Source organism: Musca autumnalis, unplaced genomic scaffold, assembly GCF_047663935.1.
Source record: "Musca autumnalis isolate F117 unplaced genomic scaffold, ASM4766393v1 scaffold_4, whole genome shotgun sequence".
Taxonomy (NCBI): domain Eukaryota; kingdom Metazoa; phylum Arthropoda; class Insecta; order Diptera; family Muscidae; genus Musca; species Musca autumnalis.
This window is the reverse complement of record NW_027411977.1, coordinates 242,258,458-242,278,330: the sequence shown is the minus strand read 5'-3', so window position 1 is coordinate 242,278,330 and position 19,873 is coordinate 242,258,458. Positions and strand designations below refer to the sequence as shown.

At 32.9% G+C, this 19,873-nt stretch overlaps 3 protein-coding genes across 9 annotated transcripts in view; 2 read left to right on the top strand and 1 right to left on the bottom strand.

Moving 5' to 3' along the window:
• The window catches only part of LOC141403759 (uncharacterized), a 567,712-nt gene that overhangs the window by 77,320 nt on the left and 470,519 nt on the right, over positions 1–19,873 (bottom strand). The gene's annotated exons all lie outside the window — the stretch shown is intronic.
• On the top strand, positions 8,642–10,928 carry LOC141403790 (uncharacterized). The gene has a single exon (XM_073986756.1). It carries the CDS (start codon positions 8,687–8,689, stop codon positions 10,121–10,123), a length of 1,437 nt encoding a protein of 478 aa, XP_073842857.1. The 5' UTR covers positions 8,642–8,686; the 3' UTR covers positions 10,124–10,928.
• LOC141401704 (uncharacterized) lies at positions 11,766–13,352 on the top strand. Its single transcript, XM_073982081.1, has one exon. It carries the CDS (start codon positions 11,766–11,768, stop codon positions 12,876–12,878), a length of 1,113 nt encoding a protein of 370 aa, XP_073838182.1. The 3' UTR covers positions 12,879–13,352.

Sequence of the window (19,873 nt, the reverse complement as noted above, 5' to 3'; positions counted from 1 at the left end):
GACAAAAAAACTTAAAAATAATTACATGTGTAATTTTTGTTTCTATTTTTACAGCCCTAAAATACATTGTAGTAAAATCTTGTTTTCCTTTAATTGAAAAGTCAGATATTCAAAGTAAATATGTCGGAAATGATTTCCATAAAAACAGAACCCTTTGACAATGATACACATACGCTAAGCGACAATAATATTAAAGAAGATGACCTAGACATGGATAATATGGAAGAATTTTTACCAGAGAATGACGATAAATCCACAATTGATATAATTAAAAAAGAGAACATGGATGAAATGGACGAATTTTTACCGGAGAATTCACTTAACTTCTACTCACCGTCATCACTCACATCGAAATTTGATGATCATATTACACAACAACAACTAAGTAATACAATAACTCACCAAATATTCTTACCCAAATTAGAAATAATTGATGTTCACACAGATGTGAATGATTGTAAAGGCCTTGAGATCAATGATTATACAGAGGCTTACGTCAGCGATAGTAAAGAGAGATCTGTTATTTCATCTTCCCGTGAAGCTCCTCAAACACCTAGTGAATTTAAATGTGAATTATGTGGTAGTTCTTATAGAGAGGCCAAAAATCTCCAGACACATATAAGAAAGAAACATCCTTCGTCTATAGATATAGAGTATATCTGCGACATATGTAACGAAAGATTTGGCACACAACAAGGCCTCGGTATACATTCATCCCGGATGCATCCAGTAGATCGAAAACATAAATGTGATATATGTGGTAGCTGTTTTACGGAATCTAGTAAACTACAGGCACATATAAGAAATAAACATCCTTCATCAATAGATTCGGAATATATTTGCGAAATTTGTAATCAAAGATTTACCACACAAACGGGTCTTGATATGCATTATACCCGGAAGCATTGCACTCAAATACCTGCCAAACATTATTGTGAGCTATGTGATAGTTCTTTTACAGACAGCAGAAATCTTGGGTCACATATAAGAAAAAAAAACATCCATCGTCTTTAGATTTAGAATATATTTGCAAAATTTGTCAACAAAGATTTGCCACACAAAGAGGTCTTGATAAACATTCTTACCGGATGCACGCAGAAACACAAACAGCCACTGAACATAAATGTGAAATATGTGGTCGATGTTATTCGGAATCTGATAACCTACGGGCACATATACGAAATAAACATCCTTCGTCTATAGATTCAGAGTATATCTGCAAAGTTTGTAATCAAAAATTTACAACACAAACAGGTCTTGATAAACATTCTTACATGATGCATCCAGAAGCTCAGACACATGCTAAACATGAATGTGTAATATGTGGTCGATGTTATGTGGATTCGGATACTCTTCGGACACATATAAGAAGAAAACATCCTTCGTCCATAGATTCAGAGTATATCTGCGAAGTTTGTAATCAAAAATTTACCACACAAATAGGTCTTGAAAAACATTCTTTCCGGATGCATCCCGTGGATCGAAAACATAAATGTGAAATATGTGGTAGATGTTATACAGATGTTCGTAATCTACGGAAACATATGAGCAAGAAACATAGCAACGTGTAATTACCAATGAAAAGGAGGAACTGCAAAAAAAAACCTATTAGACAATGAATTATCACCAGTTGTCATAGATACATACCATCGACCTTAAACATTCTGTTTATAAATATTGTAATAACATAAGTACATACAGTGAGTGTCAAAAATATTTGGTTTTTAATTTCAGCAATAATAACACCTCAGTATCCAAAAAACCAAATTACTTTAAAAAATTTTAGTCCTGTGGCAACGCTATCCCAGAAAAGAGTAAACTAGTCATATTTCATTATAAAAACCGCAGAAATAAAAGGAAATTTAGCTTATTTTTGAATATTTTGTCGAATATAGTTGAAATAATGTGCAAAAGTCACGAAAATATAGAAATAATCGATTTCGTGAAACACATAAGCCAGCCAAAACCAAGAACTGGAAGGGAAGGTAGAGGAATCTCCTGAAAAATTACGGCTAAACCGCCCTTAATTTTCTTGAAATCGGTCATATAGTCCTAAATGACTTTCAGAAGATAGAAAATACATCATTACATTAACATACAGGGGTTTATTCTGAATTAAAATGCATCGTGAGTTTTCTTCAATCACTTCACTTTCTTCAATCAATTAAAATGTCTGAGAAACAAAACTCACGGGGAGTTTTCATTCAGAATAACCCACCTAAATTGTGTAATATGACATTTCGCACGACTGCCGAATTGTATTCTCATATAAATTTACAGAAATTTAAGTCCACAATAAAATGTAAAGATTTACACATTAAATAAAAATGTTAATTAAAATTATCCAAAAGTTTCATTTTTTATTTTTTGCAAGAGTTATTTAAGTAATATTCTCCAATTTGATCTACAATAGGATCACTACAATTAGTAACTCAAGGATCAAGACAAATTTTTTTCGAACTACCGCTAATAATGATTTAGCGGGATTTCGATTTAACGGAATTAGTATTAAACAAGTAAGAACGATGTTACTCTTGTATCAGACACTGAAAATAACACATGAAAATATTTTAGCTTTTAGGAGTGAGCGGAGGTGAAGGAGCTCCCTTTCTCCCTTCTTACCCATAAGCTCAAAACATTTTCATGAAAATTTTCATAGTCTGGCACAAGACTTAAGTTCGGCCGGATCGAACTTTTTATACCCTTCACCACGAAGTGGTGTATTGAAGTAAATAGGATCAAATGGTTCATATCTTTCAGAATCGGGCACCTTCCCAGCAAAATGTTCGATGACAAATCATGAGTTGAATCATGGGTGCAAATTTAGGTGAATCACCGATGAAATTTACAAGGGAGTGACACCTGATTTCACCTGTTCATTGTCACGATATCTTGCACCAGTTCATTGTCATGGCATTTTGCACCAGTTCATTGCCATGGCTTCTTGCACCAATGCTTTGGATCCGAATTTTCCCCAATCAGAAATAAAATTTGCAATACAATTATGTAATTTGTTGAATTAATAAGAATACAATGCACAGATGATTTGTATCGCCAGATGCTATTTTTCTTTATTTTATATGTAAATTATATATTATATTAATCTGCAATATCATATTTATCTCTTCCGATGGCTGCAAGATATTTCTTTCAACTTGGGGTTCCGTTTTTCCAATATTCGATAAATTAACCAAGCTCATCATTTGGGAAATCTAGTATAAATTTGAATTCTGTTATGTTATTTCAAAAGAAAAAAAATATCCTGTAATAGTTACCATGTTATGGTCTCTTTTATACTTATTTTACCGATCTTCTACTTTGCTTCTCTAACTTTGGATGCCATGTTTTGTGATATCATATTGAACTTGATCTTTCCATTGGTGTTTTGTTCTTCCCTCGGGTGGAGTAACGTCATATGGCTCGTAATTATATACCGGTGGCATCTTTATCCATCCTGTTGACATGGCCCAGCCAACCCAATAATTGCAGCTCGATATGTTTTACTATATCGGTGTTGGTCGGCTGGTGGAGCTCGTGGTTTATAGACCGAGTCTTTTTCATACTTCTTTTTAATATCCACAAAACGAAACAAGTTTCCAAACACAATATACTTTTTTCTTTTGTTTTATATAAATATACATTGTATTTTTAATTAAAATATATAAATTTTGCCACTATCGATCACTTTCATCTGACTTTTATTTTCATTTTAACAATTACTTTTGCAAGTACACAATTATTCGGGTACAAGAGTATTTGATAATTTATTGTGCGGGTACTTATCAATTTATTTCAACTCATGACAATATTATGACAAAGATCGGATCTTTCACCATTTCAATTTCACTCATGAAAATTCGATGAAAAAGATCGGATCTTTCACGACTTCAATTGCACTCATGAAAATTCGATGAAAAAGATCGGATCTTTCACGACTTCAATTGCACTCATGAAAATTCGATGAAAAGGATCGGATCTTTCACGACTCCTTTTGCACTCGTGCAAAAGATTTCATGATTTCACATGGAATCACTTCCATTTAATTTTGCTGGGTTGCTTAGGGTCGTCATATTGTACTTGGGCGATTTTGATGAACGTAAAAAAGGCTTCAAACTGTTTAAAATATATCGAAATGTCGATAAAAAATTAAATGTCGATTAAAAGAACTTTAAAATAATTACATGTGTAATTTTTGTTTCTATTTTGCAGCACTTAAATACAGTGTATTAAAATCTTATTTTCCTTAGTTGAAAAGTAAGATATTCAAAGTAAAGATGTCGGAAACGGTTTCCATAAAAACGGAAGCCAATGCCAATGATTATAAACAGGAAAATTCTAACAATGATGCAAATATACAAAGCTACGGTACAACAAAACTTGAACATTTTATAAATATGGGAAACAATATTAAAGAAGATGAACCAGGATTGGATAAAATGGAAGAATTTTTACCTGAGAATGCAGATAAATCCACAATTGATAGAATCAAAATAGAGGGCCTGGATGATATGGACGAATTTCTATCAGATGATTCACCTAGCAAAGGGGAAGTGGATATAATGGATGAATTTTTACCGGAGGATATACCTAATTTCCACACTCCGTCATTACTCAGAGGGAAATCTGATGATCGTATGGAAGCGATTACCCATGATGAACCACAACAATATCTAACTAGTGAAATAACTCACCAAATATCCTTACCCAAATTAGAAATAATTGATGTTAACACAGATGAGAATGATCGTAGATGTCCTGAGATCAATGGTGATACAGACGCTAACATCAGTCATAATAAAGAGAGATCTGTTATTTCATTTTCCCGTAAAGCTGAAACACGTACTGAAGATAAGTGTGAAATATGTGGTAGTTCTTTTACAGATGAAAAAAATCTCCGTATACATTTGAGAGAAAACCATCCTTTGTCTATGGATAGCGAGTATATCTGCGATATATGTAATAAAAGATTTGCCACACAAAAAGGCCTTGGTATACATTCATACCAGATGCATCGATTAGATCGAAAAAATGCTAAACATAAATGTGAAATATGTGGTAGTTGTTATACGGAATCTAATACACTCCGGGCACATATAAGAAATAAACATCCTTCGTCTATAGATTCAGAATATATTTGCGAAATTTGTAATCAAAAATTTACCACACAAACGGGTCTTGATATGCATTATACCCGGAAGCATTGCACTCAAATACCTGCTAAACATAATTGTGAACTATGTGATAGATCTTTTATAGATAGTAAAAATCTTGGGTCACATATAAGAAAAAAACATCCTTCGTCTTTAGATTTAGAATATATTTGCGAAATTTGTAATCAAAGGTTTGCCACCCGAAGAGGAATTGATAAGCATTCTTACCGGATGCATCCAGAAGCTCAAACACATGCTAAACATGAATGTGTAATATGTGGTCGATGTTATGCGGATTCGGATACTCTTCGGACACATATAAGAAGAAAACATCCTTCGTCTATAGATTCAGAGTATATCTGCAAAGTTTGTAATCAAAAATTTACAACACAAACAGGTCTTGATAAACATTCTTACATGATGCATCCAGAAGCTCAAACACATGCTAAACATGAATGTGTAATATGTGGTCGATGTTATGCGGATTCGGATACTCTTCGGACACATATAAGAAGCAAACATCCTTCGTCTATAGATTCAGAGTATATCTGCGAAGTTTGTAATCAAAAATTTACCACACAAATAGGTCTTGAAAAACATTCTTTCCGGATGCATCCCATAGATAGAAAACATAAATGTGAAATATGTGGTAGATGTTATACAAAGGTTCGTAATCTACGGAAACATATGAAAAAGAAACATAGCAACGTGTAATTACCAACGAAAAGGAGGAACTGCAAAAAAACCTATTAGATAATGAATTATAACCAGTTGTCATAGATATATACCATCGAACTCAAACATTCTGTTTATAAATATTGTAATAACATAAGTACATACAGTGAGTGTCAAAAATATTCGGTTTTTAATTTCACCAATAATAACACCTCAGTATCCAAAAAACCAAAGTACTGGTCCTGTGGCAACGCTATCCCAGAAAAGAGTAAATTAGTCATATTTCATTATAAAAACAGCAGAAATAAAAGGAATATTAGCTTATTTTTGAATATTTAGTCGAATATAGTTGAAATAATGTGCAAAAGTCACGAAAATATAGAAATAATTGATTTCGTGAAAAACATAAGCCAGCCAAAACCAAGAACTGGCAGGGAAGGTAGAGAAATCTCCTGAAAAATGGCGGCTAAACCGCCCTTAATTTTCTTGAAATCGGTCACTTAGTCCTAAATGATTTTCAGAAGATAGAAAATATGCACTTACATTACAAAAAATCGTAAGGATAAAGCCTTTCATGGCCTGGTAACACATCATAAGTCATTGCGCTTCGTTTTTCTAGGTGTCGCCCTTACGGAAACTGCGTGGCGTTGTCACTAAATTGCACAATGTTTTGGGGTGGATTGCAATATTTTGTTGAATATTATTATATGAGGATGTAGATCCGGACCATGATGAAATTATAAGGTGGCGTAAAACGGCCAGCTGATTGGTTTCAATCTGTCAAATATTTTGTTACTGTGAATAAATTGCATGAAAACGTAAACAAACATTTTGACATATTGAAGAATTTTCGGCCAAAATAGAGTTGTTGTTGTACTACTTACGTGACCTGTTAAATAGATCTTGATCCGGACTAATACTACCCATTTAAAGAATTGATTTCAAATGAGTACATATTAAACAGACTCAATTCGAACATACTCACTGAGAGGATTTCTTTGTCTATACATTAATTAATCTATGACCATAGACTAATAAAAAGATAGACGAAGGAATACTTAATTTTGCGCCGTAAAGCCATAGACTAATTAAGTAGAGACCATAGACTAATTAAGTAGAGACTACGAACGCTCTCATTTTTCATTCTCAACCAGATGTCGCACGAATCGATTTGGGGCTAGTCATCTGACTCAAGCCAGACTGGGGCTAGTCAAATGACTCAACTTCGAAAACAATTTATTTGTTTTTCTACCAATTAGGGTCTTTGTTTGCAAACTTCTCCACTTTAAAATGTACTTTACATATGAAATTAACTATGCCACTCTTTTTGATAGGCATATAGTTCGTAAATGTTAATATTTTTAGGAGTTTTCGTTTGAGTGAAACAAGTAGCTGTCACTCAAACCACAAACATGCGTAAACGACATCTATGTCGCCGCAGATAAATGGTGAGAGCCATTCTTTGTCTCTACATTAATTAGTCTATGCTAAAACCCGAAAACTCAAAAAAGTTCGAAGCCGATTTTTGCGGAAAATGACAATATTTTTATGGATATTTTTGTCTGAGGATATTGTTCCCATCAAAAACTAACCCCAAGTTGCCTTTTGCCAGAACAAAATATTTATTAACTTGTATTTTTTGGCATTTTATTTTGAGTACCTCTTTAAGCATACTCAATTTGAACATACTCGGTGAGAGCATTCCGACGTCTATCTTTTTATTAGTCTATGCTATATCCTCACATCATAGACTAATTAAAAGATAGACGACGGAATGCTCTCAGCGAGTATGTTCGAATTGAGTATGCTGAAAAAGCAACTCAAAATAAAATGCCAAAAAAATACAAGTTAATAAATATTTTGTTCTGGCAAAAGGCAACTTGGGGTTAGTTTTTGATGGGAACTCTATACCCAGACAAAAATATCCATAAAAATGTTGTCATTTTCCGCAAAAATCGTCTTCGAACTTTTTTGAGTTTTCGTGTTTCAGTAGCTTGACGGCGCAAAATTGAGTATTCCTTCGTCTATGTTTTCATTAGTCTATGTCACTACATTAACATACAGAGGTTTATTCTGAATTAAAACTCATCGTGAGTTTTCTTCAATCAATTAAAATGGCTGAGAAACAAAACTCACGGGGAGTTTTCATTCAGAATAACCCGCCTCAATTGTGTAATATGACATTTCACACGACTGCCGAATTGTATACTCATATAAATTTACATAAATTTAAGTCCACAATAAAATGTAAAAATTGACACATTAAATATTGTACATATTAAATAAAAATGTTAATTAAAATTATCCAAAAGTTTCATTTTTTATTTATTGCAAGAATTATTTAAGTAATATTCTCCAATTTGATCTACAATAGGATCACTACATTAGTAACTCAAGGATCCAGACAATTTTTTTCAAACTATCGCTAATTACGATTTAGTGGGATTTCGATTGAACTGAATTAGTATTAAACAATTAAGAACGATGTTAAGTTCGGCCGGATCGAACTTTTTATACTCTCCACCACGAACTTTATTGAAGTAAATAGGAACAATTGGTTAATATCTTTCTGCGTTGAGGTTTTCTACTCTAGTCTTTGAGAGGAAATACTAAAGGAATCGGGCACCTTCGCTTAGGGTCGTCATATTGTACTTGGACGATTTTGATTGTGAAAATAAATAAAAAAGGCTTCAAATTGTATAAAATATAACAAAATTAATAAAAAATAAATGTCGATAAAAAATTAAATGTCGATAAAAACTTAAAAATAATTACATGCGCAATTTTTATTTCTATTTTACAGCCCTTAAGTAGTAAAATCTTGTTTTCCTTAATTGAAAAGTAAGATATTCAAAGTAAAGATGTCGGAAAAGGTTTCCATAAAAACTGAAGCCAATGCCAATGATTATAAACAGGAAAATTCTAACAATGATGCAAATACACAAAGCTACAGTACAACAAAACTTGAACATTTTATAAATATGAGAAATTATATTAAAGAAGATGAACCAGGATTGCATAAAATGGAAGAATTTTTACCAGAGAATGCCGATAAATCCACAATTGATATAATCAAAGAAGAGGACCTGGATGATATGGACGAATTTCTATCAGATGATTCACCTAGCAAAGGGGAAGTGGATGAATTTTTACCGGACGATATATCTCGTGTCTACACACCGTCATTACATACAGGGAAATCTGATGATCGTATGGAAGCGATTACCCATGATGAAGTACACGATCAACAATATCTAACTAGTGAAATAACTCACCAAATATCCTTACCCAAATTAGAAATAATTGATGTTCACACAGATGAGAATGATCGTAGATGTCCTGAGACCAATAATGATACAGACGCTAACGTCAATTATAATAAAAAGAAATCTGTTATTTCATCTTCACGTGTAGCTCAAACACCTACTGAACATAAATGTGAAATATGTGGTAGTTCTTTTACAGACGAAAAAAATCTGCGTATACATTTGAGAAAAAAACATCCTTTGTCTATAGATAGCGAGTATATCTGCGAAATATGTAATAAAAGATTTGCCACACAACAAGGCCTTGGTATACATTCATACCAGATGCATCCATTAGATCGAAAACATGCTAAACATAAATGTGAAATATGTGGTAGTTGTTATACGGAATCTAATACACTCCGGGCACATATAAGAAATAAACATCCTTCGTCTATAGATTCAGAATATATTTGCGAAATTTGTAATGAAAAATTTACCACACAAACGGGTCTTGATATGCATTATACCCGGAAGCATTGCACTCAAATACCTGCTAAACATAATTGTGAACTATGTGATAGATCTTTTATAGATAGTAAAAATCTTGGGTCACATATAAGAAAAAAACATCCTTCGTCTTTAGATTTAGAATATATTTGCGAAATTTGTAATCAAAGGTTTGCCACCCAAAGAGGTATTGATAAACATTCTTACCGGATGCATCCAGAAGCTCAAACAGTCACTGAACATAAATGTGAACTATGTGGTCGATGTTATGCGGAATCTGATACTCTACGGGTACATATAAAAAATAAACATCCTTCGTCTATAGAATCAGAGTATATCTGCGAAGTTTGTAATAAAAAATTTACCACACCAACAGGTCTTAGTAAACATTCTTACCGGATGCATCCAGTACCTACCAAATATAATTGTGAAATATGTGGTGGATGTTACACAAAAGATTATAATCTACGGAAACATATGAGAAATAAACATAGCAGCGTGTACATACCAACGAAAAGGAGGAACTGCAAAAAAGCCTTTTAGACAATGAATTATCGCCAGTTGTCATAGATACATGCCATCGAACTCAAACATTTTGTTTCCAAATATTGTAATAACATACATCAGTACATAAGTGCTAAAATATACTAATGAAGATATAGCCGCTGGAATGTTCTCACAGAGTATGTTCCAATTGACTGTGGTAGCCAAGAAACTTAAAATGTCAAAAAAAATATATAACTTATGGCTATATCACACCATATGATTCTTCACATGTATGACATCAGCTGGTCTGTATATAAGTATACCCAAAGTGGCAACATACATGTGAAAAAGCATATGGTGTGATATAGCCATTAGCAAATATTTTGTTCAGAAAAAAGTCTACAAGTCTAAAAACTAATCCTATAGTTTTTGATTTGAACTATATCCTCAGATAGAAATATCCAAGAAATTTTTGCTATTTTTTTTCCAAAAAATCATCTTTGACCTATTTTCTGTTTTCGGGTTTGAGTGATTTGACCGCGGAAAAATTGGGTAATCCTTCGTCTATATCTACATTAGTCTATGGTGTTACTGTGGGAATCACTACATTAACATACTGGGATTTATTCTGAGTTAAAACTCATCGTGAGTTTTGCCACTTCCTTCAATCTATTAAAATGGCTGAGAAACAAAACTAACAGGGCGTTTTCATTCAGAATAATCCCCCCTTAATTGTGTAATATGACATTTCGCTCGACTGCCGAATCGTATTCTCATATAAATTTACATAGGTATAAAGATCATAAAAAAGTCCACAAGAAAATTTAAAAATTTACACATTAAATAAAAATGTTAATTAAAATTATCCAATAGTTTCATTTTTTTATTTATTGCAAGAATTTTTTAAGTACTATTCTACAATTGGATCTACAATAGGATCACGACAATTCGTAACTCAAGGGTCTAGATAATTTTCTTCGAACTATCGCTTATTACGATTTAGCGGGATTTCGATTTAACAGAATTAGTATTAAACAAGTAAGAACGCTGTTAAGTTCGGCCGGATCGAACTTTTTATACCCTTCACCACTTAGTGTAATATTGGTAATATTGACCGGATCTACATCCTGAAATAAAAAAAAAATCAACAAAATCTTGCAATTTACCCAAAAACAAAATGCAATTGAGTGAACACACAGCATATTGGTTGTAAGAGCGACCCCTACAAAAAACAAGCACACTACAATTTTCTCTGTCTATTCTTTAATACCCTAGACAGACGCAGCGTTAATTTGCATTAACTGCCTTAATTCAAATTAATTCGTGCATTATCCACATTCTTAATGCACAAAATCAAAGGAAATTTAAACTGAATTTAGCAATTTCAATATGGCAATGCTGTTGAAAATCAATTGTCTTTTGTCAAATTTCCATGTTTAAGAAAATAAAAAAGGAAAGCAAACCAGCAATTTTCGCGTTTCTTCAACATTAGTAGTGGTCTTTCGCGAGTAGAATAGCAGCTAATCGTTTTTAACGCCTTCTAACAAATCTCTTTTTCAAATTTTTATTTTCACAAAAAATTTCACTACCCACCATACCAATTCTATCGAAAATTATATCTTCTTCAAATGTTTTTTTTTTTAAGTTTTGCAATATTATGGGAAACAATATTAAAGAAGATGAACTAGACTTGCATAAAATGGAAGAATTTTTACCAGAGAATGTCGATAAATCCACAATTGATATAATCAAAGAAGATGACCTGGATGATATGGACGAATTTCTATCAGATGATTCACCTAGCAAAGTGGAAGTGGATATAATGGATGAATTTCTACCGGAGGATATACCTAGTTTCTACACACCGTCATTACTAACAGGGAAATCTAATGATCGTACGGAAGCGATTAGCCATGATGAAGTACACCATCAACATGTTGCACAACAATATCTAAATAGTGAAATAACTCACCAAATATCCTTACCCAAATTAGAAATAATTGATATTCACACAGATGAGAATGATCGTAGATGTCCTGAGATCAATGGTGATACAGAGTCTAACGTCAGTTATGATAAAGAGAGATCTGTTATTTCATCTTCCCGTGTAGCTCAAGCACCTACTGAACACAAATGTGAAATATGTGGTAGTTCTTTTACAGACGAAAAAAATCTGCGTATACATTTGAGAAAAAAACATCCTTTGTCTATAGATAGCGAGTATATTTGCGAAATATGTAATAAAAGATTTGCCACACAACACGGCCTTGGTATACATTCAAACCGGAGGCATCCATCGAATGCAGAACGAAAACATGCTCAACATAGATGTGAAATATGTGGTAGTTGTTATGCGGAATCTAGTAACCTCCGGGCACATATAAGAAATAAACATCCTTCGTCTATAGATTCAGAATATATCTGTGAAATTTGTAATCAAAAATTTACCTCACAAACTGGTCTTAATAGGCATTCTACCAAGATGCATCCAGAAGCTCAAACATCTGCTAGACATAAATGTGAAATATGTGGTAGTTGTTATGCGGAATCTGGTACACTCCGGGCACATATAAGAAATAAACATCCTTCGTCTATAGATTCAGAATATATCTGTGAAATTTGTAATCAAAAATTTACAACACAACCAGGGCTTGATAGGCATTTTTACCTGACACATGCAGAAACTCGAACACCTGGTGAACATAAATGTGAAATATGTGGTAATTGCTACATGGAATTAAATGCACTCCGGATACATATAAGAAATAAACATCCTTCGTCTATAGATTCAGAATATATCTGTAAAACTTGAAATCAAAGATTTCCCACACCAACAGGTCTTAATAGGCATTCTATACGGATGCATCCAGTAGCTAATTCCACTCCTAAACCAGCCATATATAATTGTGAAATATGTGGTAGATGTTATACAGAAGATCGTAGTCTACGGATACATATGAGAAATAAACATAGCAACGTCTACATTCCAACGAAAAGGAGGAACTGCAAAAAAGCCTTTTAGACAATAAATTATCGCCAGTGATTGTTGTAATCACATAAATACATACGTGTTACTGTGGAATCACCACATCAACATATCGGAGGTTTTTCACTTTCTTCATTAAATTAAAATGGCTGAGAAACAAAACTCACGGGGCGTTTTCATTCAGAATAACCCCCCTCAATTGTGTAATATGACATTTCGCTCGACTGCCGAATTGTATCCTCATATGAATTTACATATGTACGTAGGTATCAAGATCATAAAAAGTCCACAATAATACGATGTAAATATTGACACATTAAAGATTGTACACACTAAATAAAAATGTTACAAAAAATTATGCAAGAGTTTGATTTAAACTACCTCCATTGTCTATACTGACCCACTACCTCCAATGTCTATACTGACTCACTACCTCCAATGTCAACACATGGTTCCTCAGGAACTACTGACTTACTATTGACATACTAGTTCCATTGTCAGTACTAACTTTCGAATGACACGTTCATACAAAATGTCTATAGGAAATTACATTAGTTGTCTACAGTTTGTCAGTAGTACTGTTGACAATGTCAGTGGTAAGTCAATATAGATTCACTATTGACATTTCCTGCAGGGGTTTCATTTATTGCAAGAGTTTTTAAGTAATATTCTAATTTTATCGACAATAGAATCACTACAATTCGTAACTTAAGGGTCCAGACACATTTTTCAAATTATCGCGACGATTTAGCGGGATTTCGATTTAACGGAATTTGTTGTAAAAAATAAGAGAAAATGGGTTTATCTATACATCACAATGTTCCATAGGTACAATAATTTCGAAGAAAACAACAATGCGAATCAATCAAATTTTTTTATATCGCTGCAAATTAATATTCTTTAAAAATACCATCAACAGAAATTTGGTCTAGAAGAACAAAGAAATGCCTTCAAAAATTGGGAAATGTTATATTCTGTGATGAGAATCTTTCATAATATACTACATACTCATGGTACAATAATCTAGAAGGTAGGTCAGGTTCGAACAAATTATGAAAAACAAGGCCTGTAGTGCGATTCTCTAACTCATTTTTTGAGTTACCGACAAAAATCGGTAAAATTAAAACGCAAAATTATGAATGAAAACTTCAATTAAAAGTTGACAATACTCTTGCTATCGGTAGTACTTTACGACTGCTTTTTATTCGTCGCTAACATACCGAAAAACATCGGTAATTACCGAAATTATAAGCATTTTAATTTTACCGACAATTGTCGGTAACTCAAAAAATGAGTTAGAGAATCGCACTACTGGGTGTATTTGCTTATTCTGTCAGAATTACCATAACTGAATATGCAACAGGTTGTACTGTTTATTTGATATTTTGGATCAATAACTAAAAACGCGAAAAATGAATGGAAGGCCAAGTTTTCTTTACAGAGTCAGCTCCGTATATGTTCAAAAGTTTGTTTCATCACAATGTTCATGAATTTCAGTTCAATAAATGTTGTAATAACAATTTTCATTTCGACTGAATTTTAATAAGTATAAAATATTTTGTCATAGTTTTCAAAACAATACACATACATATACAAGTTGTGTATACTGATTTGACAGAATAAGCAAACCAATAGAAAAAATTGTAATCAGCTGTTTGCTGTGTCCTACCATGTAATGATTGTACCATGCTACATACTAATCCTTTGATGTCTGATCATTCATTTAAACAATATTTATGTTTAAATTATTCTAAAATAACCAATGAAACATTAAGTATGCATAGGCACAACAAAAAGATCATTACAAACAAGATTAGGAGAACACAAAACAGACGTCGAAAAGGGAACTCAAAAACCAGCAACACATTACAACAACTGGACATAAAGCAAACTTTGACAATGTCAAAATTTTGGACAAAATAAATAGAGAAAGAACAAGATACACAGTGGAAAGCTTGCGAATACAAGAGAAGATAAATAGGACGATGAAAGTGAAAGAAGACACGAACAACATCAGTACTAGTTAAGGTAGAATTAGACGTGACATAGCCATAACGCCATAACCATAGAAAACCAAAACCCAATTGGTTTCTTATGGTTATGGTTATGACATTATGTTAAGTTACTACAAATTGAATACATTGATTTCCATAGGTTTGGTTAGGTAACGTCTAATTCTACCTTTACCGCGCTGCAATACAAACTCTATGATATAGATTTAAGTTGTCTCTAAAAGCTGGTTTACATTACGAAATCGAGTCGATTTCAAACTGTCAATTCATTTGCGTATACGTCAAATGAAAACTCAAATGAAATCAATTCGATTTCATTTGACGTTTGAGCAAAGGAATTGACAGTTTGAAATCGACTCGATTTCGTAATGTAAACCAGCTATACAATTAGAATTTGTGTTATTATATGTGCTTATTGACGAAGAACTTCATGTGAATATATTTTTAATTATTGTAAGTTAATTTTATATTGTCATGAAGATTAGATAGATTAATTTGACGTTTTTAATAAAATAGACGAATCCCCTGAAGATGTCAACAAACATTGACGAAACGTCGGGAAGAATGGAATAGAAGGAATTTTATTTACACAAACATAGGTCTACCTAGCTTAACAAACAATATAAAAAAAAAATTATTTTTTTTATCTAACAATATTTTTAACGAATTTCCTCACCACTGGTTTAAGGTCTATACCCAAGCCATTACAATTGGTATCTTATAGTACTATGTCTACATTAGAGCTTTTTTTGTCGAGTTAATTTTTATGAAGATTGATTTCAATGAAATAATTACTTAAAGCCGCGGCACATACGGTCCGTTTTTCGTCGCGTTACAACAACCACATGAAAACTTCATGTGGTTGTTATTAACGCGTGACGCAACACCCAACGGACCGTATGTTCCGGAGCTATTATAGCATAGACTAATGAAGATATAGACGAAGGATTACTCAATTTTTCCGCGGTCAAATCAATCGAACCCCAAAACTCAAAAAATAGTTCGAAGAAGATTTTTGGAAAAAATAACCACAATTTTTTGTATATTTATTGCTTTGTTCCAGAACCTGCAAGAAGCTATTATTTTTTACTACGACAGTTCCCATCGAAAACTAACCCTATGTAGACTCTGGTCTGAACAAAATATTTGTTAAGTTGTATTTTTTTGGCATTTTATATTAATTTCCTTGGTCACCGTGCTGACAAAGCGTCGGTATCATGCTTAAGTACGCCATTTTGACTTTTTGAGATATAGGTGATTTCAATGGTTTTTCGGTATGCTCTTTCTCTGGTCGGCTTTCTCCTCTAATCTACTCTACTTTCCGAGATAACCACGCTTTGACAAGAAAGCATAATTTTTTTTCAGAAATGAAATTAATATTTTAAAGAAGAACAAATCAACGAAATTAATTTAAGATGTTACTTGACTCTCCATTTAGCTATTATTTCCAGCAAAACATCTAGGTCCATCAACTTGGGCAAGCGTGGTATTGATGTTAAGCCTTCAACTCTAGCTAAAGAATGAGAGCGATTTTATTGAAATTTTGATTTACTTAAGTACTTAGGATGAGACGCGAATAGTATTAGTTGTACAAAATGGTACTAAGTTCAAAGATGTAATTAATAGTACTATTTACAAAATATGAACATGGTTGCATTTTTAGCTGTTAAATTCAAATATTTAAACATATGTTGCGTAATATTAATTGAATTAGTGAAAACGTATACGTAAAGTAGTAAAATAAAATATGTACATAAGATAAATTTTAATAATAAAAGTTGATCCGCTTCAGTCTCCCCCTTCTGATGCTCCAATCGTCCCGATTAAGCATCAGAAACAATGAGTTGTTGAATCTGCTGCGGTAAACTGCATGATTTTTATGGGTTGTTGAATCGGGTATGTCCTCAATAGCACTGCAATAATGGTGTGTAGAGGAAGTCGTTGTTGCATTTCCAAACTATGTAACGGGCTGTCATCGAAATCTCCCCCTGGAGTAAAGCTGCGCAAGTCTTGTTGGTTCTCCAAACAAGCTGGTAAAACTCCTCATAATCTCCTTCTAGAGTAATTTTGCTCCACGAATTGTTGGTTCTCCAAACAACCTGGTAAAACTCGTCGGAAAAAGCTATGATATGTTAAGGTCATCGGTTGGCAGTCAACAGAATCTTGAATAACAACTGCGAATCTTCTGGCTGCTAAGGTTGTCCAAATACAGCGATAATCTCTTCAACAGTAAGTACACAGTTACAATTGTCACAAATTGCCTGGATAAACATCTTTCTGCTGGGATTCTAATATTCGCGTTATTGATGTTCTGCTTGTAAACACAATATGCACGACAAACACAGCAAGCGTTGATTTACTCGGCTGAACGTTACGCACATTTTGAGCTGATGTGTGCGGACGTTGTTGTTCTTGCTTGATGTGCGTCGGTTCACCATTGTGCGTTTTCTTCTTGATGTTTTGTGTGTGGTTGTTGTAGTACATCATCACAATGTTGTTTTTCAACCCACATTTTCATACAGATGAATGTGCCTGTGTCGTCTTGGCTGCTTGCATTCATACTTGTACGTAAATGTGTGTTTTGATCAATGCCTTTGCTTGATCGAAGGAGTTGACGTTCTTGTTTACGCCAATCCACAAATTTGCTTGCGTAATCCGGATGATTGTCGATGGATGTTGTTCAAAACTGATACACAACAGACACATCTCTATGTTTCTGGGATCGCCTAGTACAAAACGCATGGGATTACCATCATAACGCTTGTCTAGATAAGTTTTGTAAACTGTGCCAACTGATCTTCACCAGATACGTACGCTTCGCATTCAATGTTGTTGTTGTCCTCGGCTGTTTACGATAGAGTGGTCGTGTTACATGGCCACGAGTTGGGCGTCAATAAAAAAGAACAAAACAACGAAATTAATTTAAAATGGTACTTGACTCTCCATTTAGCTATTATTTCCAGCAAAACATCTAGGTCCATCAACTTGGGCAAGCGTGGTATTGATGTTAAGCCTTCAACTCTAGCTAAAGAATGAGAGCGATTTTATTGAAATTTTGATTTACTTAAGTACTTAGGATGAGACGCGAATAGTATTAGTTGTACAAAATGGTATTAAGATCAAAGATGTAATTATTAGTACTATTTACAAAATATGTACATGGTTGCATTTTTAACCGTTGAATTCAAATATTTAAACATATGTTGCGTAATACTAATTGAATTAGTGAAAACGTATACGTAAAGTAGTAAAATAAAATATGTACATAAGGAAAATTATAATAATAAAAGTTGATCCGCTTCAATTTTAAAAACTTACAAGTTTAAAAACACATTTCAAAAATCAGCCCCCCTATTCAATAACTTTTTATCAACTTTACTCATTGTTTATTTTTTCAACAATTTCATTTGTTTGTTTTGTAATTGTTACAAAAACAAAAGAAATTTTAACAACTTTTCAATCGATAAAAGTTACAGAATAGGCCTGTAGAACTTTAATTTTCGATTTAGAAGTATTTAATTTATTGAAGCAAAGATGGAACAATTTTTTATCACTTTGTTCCATGTGATTATAACTTTTATATTTCAATACATATTCCTCTATATTTTTGCAAATATGTTCTATATAATTGTATTTTTTGCAGCCTGCAGCCCACATCTGAGGTCGACAATAGATGTGAAACATGTAAGATATTGAAACCGCAAATTTAAACCGATTTTCTTGTCTTTTTTGTTTTTGTTATTGTTTTTATATATGACAGATAAACAAAATGTTCATTTCAAAATACAATTTTAAATACCCAAATAAACACCCAAAAAAGGTATTTACTGGATATTTACCCAAGTTTTGGGTAAAAACCGGGTAGAATCCTATCTATAAAGTAAAAACATGTTTACTAACTTGAATATCCATTTTATGTTTATTGTATGCTCTGTTCCAGAACCTGCAAGAAGCTACTACTTTTTACTACGATAACATTTTTTCCTTTATGTTATCGAAAAAAATAGTAAAAATTATAGATTCTTGCAGTTCTGGAACAGACTATTAATTAAAAATATATTTAAATATAACTAAATGTGCCCATATTAATTTTTGACAATTTAATAATATAGACTTGACGATTTTTATTTTATTTATCGTAATTTTGACGATTTTTGATAGAAATTATCTGAAAGCCCTGCACTCAGGGATGTTAACTGTTCCGAGAAAAAAAAAATCGCTACAGACAAGTTGTGTTAAAAACCACCACATATCTCTACTGATAAAGGCCAAAAAACACTACGAAAATGCGAAAAAATGGCAGAAATTATCAATGGTTACACAAGTATTGTTCCTTTACGTGCAAGAATTTTCAAGTTTTACCACTTTTTACTCGAAAAGCGTTTCTTTACTTCACATACAATATAATTCATATGGGAGCAGTTTACAACTTTTACTAAATTTACCGGTTTTACCGCTTGCAAAATTAAAGGAACAGACCAACCGATAGAGAGAAATTTAAAAAAACGCTAGTACATATTTGTATCCTTTTCTTCAAAAAGAATATCCGATTCCTATGCTCTTCTATATTATTGAACATGATCTGCCGTCTAAATGTATGAATATTGCACTCGCTGCAGAACATACTCTTTTTTTCTCGCTTTAAAAATGATGATAATAAACAATCGTACGTAAAATCGCTACAGTCGCTACCTTAAACAGCCAAAATCGCTACTGTAGCGATTTAAAATAAAAATCGATACAACTCATAAACAGTTGTTTCTGTACGTCAAAAATCACCACAAGTAGTGGAAAAAACTCCAACTTGGC